This window comes from Nelumbo nucifera, chromosome 1 (genome assembly GCF_055504915.1).
Source record: "Nelumbo nucifera cultivar China Antique chromosome 1, China Antique-T2T, whole genome shotgun sequence".
Lineage (NCBI taxonomy): Eukaryota > Viridiplantae > Streptophyta > Magnoliopsida > Proteales > Nelumbonaceae > Nelumbo > Nelumbo nucifera.
In genome coordinates this window covers 28,171,247-28,182,778 of record NC_142649.1, presented here as the reverse complement: position 1 = coordinate 28,182,778, position 11,532 = coordinate 28,171,247, and the positions used below count along the sequence as shown (strand labels likewise).

At 39.0% G+C, this 11,532-nt stretch overlaps 1 protein-coding gene across 1 annotated transcript; it reads right to left on the bottom strand.

The window, feature by feature from the left end:
- Positions 1–10,298: 10,298 nt before the first annotated feature.
- On the bottom strand, positions 10,299–11,532 carry LOC104609679 (cold shock domain-containing protein 3-like). The gene has a single exon (XM_010276049.3). The coding sequence runs from the start codon at positions 11,250–11,252 to the stop codon at positions 10,641–10,643; it is 612 nt and encodes a 203-aa protein (XP_010274351.1). The 5' UTR covers positions 11,253–11,532; the 3' UTR covers positions 10,299–10,640.

Sequence of the window (11,532 nt, the reverse complement as noted above, 5' to 3'; positions counted from 1 at the left end):
TCCCTAAACGCTCACCCTTAGAAGGCGAAATGATGCTCACTCTCGGAAGGCGAAACAACGCTCACCCTCAGAAGGTGAAACGATGCTCCAGGAGAACTGACATGTCCGCCCACTGTGGACCACCAGCCTACGTGACCCGGCCGTGCGGATGCGTGCATCAGTCAGACTGGAAAACCATCCCGTGCATGGGTCCTCAGGCATCACAGGTCTTCGGCCTAAAACAGCCTTTGGCTTCACAGGTCTTTGGCCTAAACACCCTTCATCTTCACAAGTCTTCGGCCTAAACAGCCTTCGGCTCCACAGGTCTTTGGTCTAAATAACCTTCGGCTCCACAGGTCTTCGGCCTAAGCAACCTTCAGCCCCCCATGCTCTCAGCCCAAATGACGGCACCAAAACATCCACACTGAGCAGCAGTGTTGTAAACCACTTGCAGCCTCGACCCAACGCATAAGGACAGACCAGGCAGAGACACGAAAGAGGACGCCACCACAGGGTACACTTCGGCTTCTGGGCCCACTGCCGCTCACCATTATTACACCCATCAGCCAAAGCTGAATTTTCTTCTTCAGCCTCGGGAGTGGGGGAAAAGTGATGTGGGGTGACCCAACCCAGCCCATTTGAGGTTGGGAGGCCCAACCCACGAGCGTCGGATCAGGGAACGAGATCCGTTACAGCAGGGGTTGCCCTGCCCCCATTGTACAGAGCCAACCGCGATGCGCTCACATGACCCTGCCAAACCCGCTGATAGCCCTCGTACGGTTCCCATCTCAGGAGTTCATCTCCACCTACCTCCAGGCAGCTCAAGTATAAATAAGGGTACCTCCCTCTAGGTAAGGGGATTACAAAAAACTCAAGACCAATAGCTATTGTCGTAAGGGCTTTTGCAATAACTGCCGTTGTGACTTTATTCTAGAACTACCTACTAGGATCCTATCCTGGTACTCTCCCTTCATACCCTGTACTAACTTGACCAACGGAGACTCTACCTCAAATTCTCAACCCACGGCCTCTAACGAGTTTCTGCCTTGCAGCACCTCATCCACCTACCCTCGGCTTCTACCGTACTCAGAGTCCACTCTGCATTAGCGTACACACCTCAGCCTCAGCAGCGACCTCTCCAAGTCCTTAAAGCCTTCGGCCACCCTTCGGAGTCCAAGGGCAAAATTACTTTATTGTCCTTGGCCATTCTGAGCACCAACATACTCCATCCTAACTGAGCCTTTGGAAGCAGGAATAACTCTAATGGGTGAGTGATTCTCTACCAAAGGATACACCCATGCTACATCCCCCAACTAATGCATGCCACCTCACTTTTATTGAGATGCTCTGCAAGTTCCACGGTTCTCTTGAAACATGGTAGAGAGTGGAATTTAATAATCTCCTAGGTCACGTCATGCAAGGGAAAGGGGTGTGAATTGATCAATATCAGCATTATGGTTTTTGAACCTCCGTTGACCCAGATGGCCGAACCGTTCGTCCCAGAAACCATCCAGGAAACTAGTTTCGTTTTACTCCAAACCCAATCCCTGATCAAAAACCGTTGAAAAAGTCAATAACCTGTTAACCCGGGTGATCGACCCGTCGACCCATTCAACAGTTTTTGGTCATTTTTATTTTTAATTTTTTAACTTTTTTGTCAGAACAGGCCATCTATTCAAACCAGACGATCGGACTATCAACCTGAAAACCGGTGGCCAGAACAATTTCATTTCCGAGTCAGCATGGTTCATAATATTAAATTATTAACATCGATAAGCTTAAAAGGATACAGACTGTCTGAAAGTCAAGACCCAGTCCAACCCACGAGGCCATGATCACCCCTACTCTGATTTGTATGACTGTATCTAATGAAATGGCAAGCTTTGAAAATTCACAATTAAAGACATTAATTAATGGGATTAATTTGAAATTAAAAATCCAAAATGACCACAATTAATTAATAGGCTTAAAAAGTGAGTAAAGCATGACAAGTGGGATTTAATGGTTGTTGATAGGTAGGGAGGGAATGGGATGATAATTTCAAGGGAATTTTTGGATACTAATCGAACTCGACCTGCCCTAATAGGACCCATTTATCAAAATCCTAGAATTATTTTGACCTTTAAACCCAATTATATTTAAGGGATAAGTGAACTGCAATCCACCTCCGGAATTTGAAATTGCAGCCCCCTCCTAGTCTACTAGTAGCCCCCCCCCCCCCCCCTAAACGGCATCCTACCCATGAATTTGGCATCAATCCACGGGTAAGATTCAGTCCACCCCTAGAAATCCTAGCTCCACCTAGGGGTGGACTGAACTATGAAAACCCCTATATTTAATGAGATTGACATCTGATTATAAACATATTAAATATAAATACAAAGGTTGAAAGAGGATCACCCCTACTATTAAATATAACATATGCACTAAAAAGAGTTGAAAGAGGATTAAAACCCTTACCCTTCTATTCCATTAAAAATATTTTACATTGCAAGTTTGTTTGGGTTGAGAAGGGATGCACATATCCATCTTGCTTTTCTCACTCCAAATTTGAGATATGCCACTACATCATAATTATAGTTTTATATGTTTACAAAATTTCAAGAAATCTTGGTTATATAGTAACGCGAAAGAAATATCGAAAATTTTGAAGGAAATTTCTTCAAATAAAAATTTGAAATGGTCTTCTCAAAACTGATATTTCACTATATATTTTTTCGTATATATTTTGCAAAATATTTTGTTTTTTTTTTTCGTGTGAAACTTAGGAATTAAATTATACAAGCACAGCTGTAATATAAAATACTTAGAATATTAATGAAATAAAAGTTATATAAATGCAAGTATACTATTTCCATATTAGACGTGGAACTTAATGACGAGTTCGAATCTCTTGTTATCATTCATAGGAAGATGTTCACAATATACAGCTATAGTGTTATGTGGGTAACTGTGGGTAGGATTCTTCTTGGTAGAATATCTGAATTCCCCAATGACACCAAAATTTATGATAGGTTGAAATTTAAAATCTAAAATCTTAATTAAAATAAACCATTTTAGCAAGTTCGGTATGATAATCAGGTGAGATGTGTTTGACGGGCTATCGAATTTAGGACAGGACGAATTTGGAAATTTGAAAGGTAAAATCAAAGGGGTTCGGGAACAAGAGTGATTAAGGATCAGAAACGGAAAGAATAATTTTTATAGATAACCTATGCATTGCAGTCTTTTTAACATTTTACACATGTATACCTATTAAATAGATCAAACTCCAGTTTTCAACATATCTTTGATATGGTATGATACATATCAAGTGAATTTGATAACTGTTTTACCCACTGTTGAAGCGATCATTTTGTTCACTGAATGCAATTGAGACTCCGTTCGATTCAGGGGAATAAGGATATGGAATTAGAGTTAGAATGGACTTTTCCAAATTCCAATTCTAATTGTTTGGTTGGGTGGAATTCGAACCCATTCCCATTCTTAGTGGAATGGCATTCCCCCATTTGAGAGAATGGTCATTCCCTCTCCCTCCCTTGGAAATGAAATTTCATTCCTGTTAATTCCAGTTTTCGTTCCATTTCTATTTGAACCAAACAGACTATGAAAATAGACCATTCCAATTCCGATTTCAAAGAATTTTAATTCTGATAGACCATTCCAATTCCAATTCCACCTGCAATTTATGGGCGATACTTCGAACCTGATAGAAAAACTGAATTTTTTCCTCACACCTCCGTGCGAGTTTTCCTCTCCCTATTGTTATAGGGTCTACTACAGTGGGATTGGAAAGGTAGGGGGAGAAGATGGGTGGGTATAAACTATAAAAATTGGCTTTCAAACCTCTCTCGTCCAGTGGGAATTTCTGGCAGGTGGTATTGGTTTAGTGGGCGAGATTGTAGACGTTTTATTGGCATAATGCCAAAGGTTGTGATTGGGGAGATATTCCCAATTCACAGGGGATAGTATATTGTGAGTAAATGTGAGCAGAGTTCTTGTGGACAGGAGATCCAGAGTCGTTATTGTGACCAAAGAGTTTGACTAATGCACAGTTGCACACCTTCTGGATTGGGGTCACAAGGGATGACTCGGAGATGATGATGTTTATGGCACTGTAGTACGGTGATTTATAGTGTCTTTGAGGACTGTTCTCTTGTGTTGATGCTCATTCATGGCGCTGAATTATTGCCGGCATCTGAACCAGATGGGATCACTGTTGGTTTTGTCCCATTCTTTTGGATACTTGGGGTCTGCAGAAGGGGTTCCGATTCGGTGGATTCTTGGCACCGTTGAAGATCGACCTTCGATTTAATTTTCGTATTTTACAGTCTGGAGATCCAATCTCTGATGCCCACAGTTCCGACGTTTTTGGCGTTTCAATTTTGTCTTCATCAATAGATCCATGTGTAGGCGCAAATTACGTGACAAATCCTTCCATTTCGGACATGATTTTTCGTGGCGGTTGCAGGAACGGTAGGCCAAAAAGAAGACTATTTTGATAAAGCATATATCTAACGGTTTGCGGGTTATTTCATTCAGTTTTGGAGAAATAGTTTGCTAGCCATCTCTCCCTTCAGCCAGATTAGAAGTTTACAGTTGCTGATTACCAATGAACAGATTTGAGTTTGGAAATCAATTCATTCGCTTCTTTACTACTTATTGGGTTAGTTGTTGGGATGGTTCGTTCGGGAGCTTTGACCCTTCGTAGAGTCCCCTCACAAGTCACAAGCTCTTTCTCCCAATGCTCAGAATTGGTTTCTTTCCTTCAGCAGATTGGTCGATAATCTGGATTTATTTCTCCATTTTTTGTTAATCTCTTGAATCATTTAGCTAATGCTGATTGTAATATTTTATATTCTGAGTGTTGAATATGACCCATCCAAAAGAGTAACAGAAAAGCGGCAAAAACTGGAATTTTCGATACAAGTTAAACAGTGATCTACACAAAATAAAGTGAATAGGTGATTCAGAAAACGATCAACATGACAATATCAAAAACCTCAGATAATTAACTAAACTTCCCAACTAATAACAGTAAAAACAGAAAGAAAGAAACATTACCAAGAAAGGAGATGGCTCTAATTAGAAATAACAGTGAGTTCCACAAAATAAGGTTTATAGGTGATTCAAAAACATTCAACATGGCTTTCAAAATGCCCAGATCACTCAAACTTTCCAACTAATTATGAGTGTAAGTAAAATAATAATTTGTTATATGCTGAAACAAGCAGAATGAAAACAAACACTAGAAACTGAACTCTTGCACAGATACTTACAAACCTTCCTTTCGACTCTGTAACCAGTTATGCAGAGACTCGATAAAGAGTAAAAAATGGCATTTAACATGTAAATGAGCCAATAACCATGTCAATTGTCAAATGTGCAAAAATAAATAAACAAACAAAGAGCCACTTAAGAAACCATGTATTGGAATCAGATGTGTGTCCAACAGGGACGCTTCAAAATCACAGCTTGTGAATTTGTACGATAGAAGACACTTTGCAAACATATAGTACATTAACACAGAAGGATACACAGACACATGATAATAAATCGAAGTTCCTCCTGCTTGCAAATGCCTCTAGTATCAAATGCTGTTAAACCTATCACTATCTTGAGTTGATGTCTTTAAACAACCATATTAAAGCCTCTAACTACTGTTGCAATCCTATTGTATGACATGACTTGATAAACATCCAAATCCAATAGCTATGGGTGCGACAGCTTTGACATTAACTCGTACACTTAACTCAAACCATCTGAATTATACATACAAACATCCCTGTAAATCAACGCCAAGGAACATAATTTCATTCTAGCAAAATGGCATACCTCAGTAACTTTTTTCTTTTTGACAAGTGGCATACCTCAGTAACTATTCCTTCATATACACTTTAAAGACATTAAATAAAAAAGAAAGAACCAGTGTTTGTCAAGCTGTCATTAGCTATTTCTTAAAATATAATTCACTAAAGCAACACGCTTCATTAGAGTTAACACCTCCAAATATCAGAAAAGGGGAATCTAGAACCTTCGGTTTACAAATTCACATTTAGAATATTGCAGACCAGAGGGAAAATGTCCAGCCCATACTTTAGCTTTCACTGCTTAATTCACAATCCTGATTGCCACAACAGGTTTAATAGAAATGACCAAGGGGCTAAAACTGAAGTTGAAAGTTGGTTCCAACATAGTTTTCAAGGCACCAAGGCGAGGCTAGGTGACTGGGGAGCGCCTTGTCGCCTAGTTGCCTAGGCAATGGATTTTTTTATGTTAAAAACATAGATCCTAGCGTAGTCCCCTAGGTACCATAACCATATTTCTTTAATAATTATTCATTATTTTCATAAAAAAAAGTATAAATTTCATATTAAAGTATAGAAAATCAACACATTCATGAGAAGAAAAGGAAGAAGGAAAATAAAATTCAAAAAATTAAGGGGCTGAACCCTTATTTTTGTTATAGGAAAAGAAGAAAATAAAAAGTATTGGTAGTAGTAGTAGTGGTAGTAATAGAAGAAGCAAAAGAAGAATATATGGAAGAGGAAAATGTGCTGATTATATGAAATATTTAAGTTCCTCCTTATTGATTCAGGTTTTCAAGTCTTTGAGGGTTCAATACAGCATTTAGCAATGTTTGTGTTGATTAAACCCTAATAAATAAGAAAATAATAAAAAAAAATTAGTATATAAACACACAAAATTATTATTTTAGTTTAATAATGTCTATTTTATAATTATAATCTCAAAAAAGAATGAATAAAAAAAGTATTTTATAGTAAGAAGTACAAAACTGTTTGGCGATTAGGCGCGGCGAGCCTCAAAGGGTGCCTTGCCACCTAGGTGTTGCCTTGACAACTATGGGTTCCATACAATTCAGTTTCTCAATTTTCAGAAAATGTCATCGAACTAACTTTAAGAAACTACCTGGGGCTTAAAAGGAATATATAATTATCAAAAAATATAGTTACCAAAGGGATAGAAAACACTGCAATATTATTATAATCTAAGACAATGATAATAATAAACACAAACTGCTGTATCATAGGTACAAGTCAGAAAGTTGCATATGGTAATACATTTTTCAATTAAAGTAATGTAATTAAGTCTTAAGATAAAGGTTCAACTATAATACTGGGAAAAATTCTTTTAACAAATAAACAAGTATTATAAAAGCGATAATCAGTTCAGGTGAAATTCATCAAAATTCAATCGGTGGAAGGCTTTGATTGATCAAAGCTCTTCCGCTATCAACTTATCATACCCTTCTGGCACCATAGATTTACCCCTAAGTTAAAATTAATAATTGACAATGAAAATACTTCACAAAAAAAAAAAGACAAAAGTTTTAAGTATCAATAGATACATACCTTTAAAACCAAGACACTGTCAACACATATTAGAGTTTTGGAATTTTGGATGCTTGTGGCACTTCTGCAGCCATTTCAAAAGAATGAAAGGCATATCCAAAACCAGTCATGTAGATCATAAAAGTTTGTTCCTCAAGAAACTTCTAATACTTCAAAAAACATGATGGGAGTAATGGAGGATAACTCATAAGTTCAATGCAGACTGAACTTTACCACCATTTCTTTTTCTTTTCTTTTGTTTTTTATATGCATAACATTAACAACCATCATCACTTTGGGGGAATACTAGAATCTAAATGGAATCCAAAATAAGATGATCCAATTCAGCTACACCAAAATAAACTGATCCAAGGATAAAAAGTTCCCCAAAAAAGGAATCTTATCAACAAATATTAAACATGAAACAACTCTGATTGGAAAATATGGCACTTTTGACCCATCAAAAGGACTACAATGAACAATCTAAGAGCTATATAAACTAGTAGAATATCTCAACAGTTGAGATTCTGATCTCCTTAGCTATACTTGAATTCAATAATTCTAAACATTGGGTGCAATACATAATTAGAGGCACTTTCATCTTCCCTTCCGTTGTGAAAGAATATCCCAAGACTATCAGATCAGCTTAGGTTCTAAAAGCAATCTCCTCATGGTACTAATTGAATTCAGTTCTAATCAAAGTTCAAAATTTCAATACAATACGCCCCATATCAGACATCTTATATCATATCAGTATGTCATGGATACACCTATTCTAAGGCTTTTCCAAAATGTGATGTTTAAATGTTAATTAAAAAATTAGGAAGTAAAAAAATAGTCGTTGATAGTATCAAAACAGCAGTATGCATGTTTTTTTGATGAATGATAATAAATTTATTAATTCAGAAGCAGATTTAGAGTGAGTTCATACAACATCCCAGGGAGAGGCGCTGCAGCCCCTCCTTGAATCTAACAAGTAAACTAGGAAAGAAAAGCAAGAATCACAACTGAGCCCAAAACAATTCTTCCCTATTTACCCCTTGCTTGGGTAACACGTCTGACAAAGTATTTACTAATCTCCCCACCCACTGTACAGTGACCAATATATTCCTTGTCAACCAACTAAGTTTCTTCATTTCATTCTTGTAACGCCACATAGCCTCTTCAGGATTTTTCAACCAATCCACCACCACTTTGGAATCCCCCTCGATTGTTAGGTGTTGTACCCCCAGCTGGTTTGCAAATTGCACCCCTTGTACAGCAGCTAAAAGTTCTGCCCTGATGGAATCCCCAATTCCAAAGGGACCTAAGTAGAGCAACAAAATCTCTCCCTTCTCATTTCTCAAAGCACCCCCCATTCCGAATAATCCTGGACTACCCATGCTACTTCCATCAAAGTTCAACTTCAATGAGCCTTCGGATGGAGGAGACCAACTTGTAATTCATTTGTCCTTTAGGGATGAACACCTCGCTACTGCTGACCAATTTCTCCAAAGGTCATTAAAGGAGAATTGATGAAAAATTTCCAAGGTCTTCAACCAAGGTATTGCCCTATTTAGCACACAGTCTTTCAATTCCTGACTGCTCCTTTCCTTTTCTTGAAAAATTCTAGCATCCCTTTCTTCCCAAAGAGTCCAAATCAAGGTAGCATGAACAGTAGTATGCATGTTCATGTGTATCGGGTGTATCAATACTTTGAAACTTAGGTTCTAAAAGCTAGGTGCCACAAAAATACAGCACAAATTGGAGGCAGCTCCATCTGCTCTCCCATTTTAAACACTATCCTAAGTAACTTTTTTATTAACCATATCTTCTTTTCTCAATAAAAATAAAAATGTACAAGGAGAAGAGGGGAAAAAACCAAGAATTAGCTATGGCTAATGTCATCTTACACTAAGGAACTCCCTTTAGCAAGGTTTCACTTTCTACCATGGGTGGTGTCAGAGAGAATTTGTGCAAATATCAGGGAGGATATGGCCAATATTGAAGGAGAACCCACACAAGGAATCCTAAATAAATAAAAAGAAAGGGAGGGCGATTAAGGCCATACCAAGTAAATGTGAACTCAATGAAAAAGGGTCATTTAATCCCACTACTCTACAGCTAAAACCAACAAATCAAGTCTTAACAACATGGCTATTGTTACCATATTTATTTATCTACAGGAGTCTTGTAGCCAACCACATAAAGTTGGGATAAGGCTTTGTTGAGTTTATCCAAATAGGATAAGGCATCTTTTCATTCAAGCCCCAGAAGATATATGCACAACTTGTTTCTTGTGCAAGGCACTTTAAACAAACAAAAATTAAAAATAAAATTATACATAGTTGACCTACAGAAAGGAACAAAATGTCATTCATACTTAAATATATCATCATCCAAAGGTTATAATTTATATGCATATCTTTTCTTTTTGGTAAGCATATATTTCTTCTTGATGATGCACGAGACAAACCTACAAGAAGCACAGCATCCATAATACATTACTTGGGCTATAACTGGTAACAAATCTAATCAGCAAATAAAAATCAGGATAATAGAAGGTTCAAGCCACTCTCTAACATCAATAGTTGGGAACCTTGGGGCACTGTTCAGAAGCATCCAAATAAAACCATTGTACAAAGGCATCCACAAGGATTAAAGGAAACGAGTAACTTTCATGCACTTTTTGACCAAAGCAGCCTCTTACCTTTTTTGGCATGGGAACCTTAGCCCAATATACAAAAGAATCCACATAAACCCACTCCCAAAGATAATCAACACAAATCACAGGGCACAATACTTAATGTTATACAATCTCTGCCCAACACAGGGAACGAATCAAAGCTCAGAAAGAACCATCGTGGTTACTATGTATTATTGTTCATAAGAAAGAAACTGAGCAATTAAAGCCCACCATCAAAGAATGTCAAATAGAAATTACCCTAGTGAGATTCTAAATGAGAACAGCTATACCCAGAAAACACATGAGAGAAGTAAATTTATTGAAGAAGAAAATAGACAAACAGACAGATGAGAGAGAGAGATTAAAGAGGAAGAATCTATATCTTCTTTAAACAGTTACCCACCGCATTAAACCCTGAAAGAGAGCACCAAAAAAACGAGAAAGAAAATCATCCAAAATGATGTAAAATTTGACAAAAGAACGCTATGGTCATGCCATCTCCCTCTTCTCTGCGTTTGCACCCAAATTCATCGTTTCCCACTGAGTCCCAAATAAAATGCAAAACATCCAAAAGAAAAACTATAACAACAAGCAAAGTACTAATATCAAAACCCAAAACCCATCAGAAGAACGACCGCACTGGATCATTCAAAACGCTTCTGTTCGTTGGGGCACTCCCTTGCAAAATGCCCTTGCTCCCCACAGTTGTAACAACTACCACCACCACCACCACCACCACCACCAGAATATCCACCGGCACCGCCACCACCGGACCTCCAACCGCCGCCGCCACTTCCCCGATTGCAATCCCTTGCCAGATGACCAGCTTGCCCACAGGTGAAACAAGCACCCGCGCCAAATCCACCGTAGCTTCCACCCCCACCATAGCTTCCACCTCCATACCCTCCACCCCTACCTCCTCTCCCGCCACTCCTTCCCCCTCTCCCGTACCCACCACCGCTACCATAGCTGCCTCCTCTCCCCCTTCCACCGGAAAACCCTCTCCCGCCGTTACCTCCTCCCGAAAGGTTTCCTCCGCCCGGTGCCGACACATCGACGGCCTTCGTCCGTCCATCGTCGCTCTGCTCGATGACGAACTCGACCGCCTCACCCTCCGAGAGGGTCCGGAACCCATCGCATCGGATCGAGGACTGATGAACAAACAGATCTTCCCCTTCTTCGGGAGTAATAAACCCAAAACCCTTCTGCCCACTGAACCACTTCACGGTTCCCTTCATTCTCCTACCCTGCGCCATTGCCTTAGATCGCAAAAGAAAGCTTTTATCCTGCAACGAAGCTTAGAACGCCCCGAACTCTTTAGTCCTGTATTGGAAAGCTGCCAAATAACCAGCTCTTTGTAATCCTTCTGTATTGGAAATTTCTCTCCCTCAAAAAAGCAATCGAATCATCGCTAAGGCAGCAGCTTCTGATCTAAAACGATCTTTTTCTTTTGTTTCTCGTTTCTTGCCTTTTTTTTGTTTCTTCTCTGCTCTAAATGCTTCTGGGAACCTCAACCTCAGCGGTCGAGTTCGAACG

What these genes read in the sequence shown, in the direction of transcription:
- LOC104609679 (XM_010276049.3), bottom strand. Translation starts at nt 11,252, where the DNA reads ATGGCGCAGGGTAGGAGAATGAAGGGAACCGTGAAGTGGTTCAGTGGG.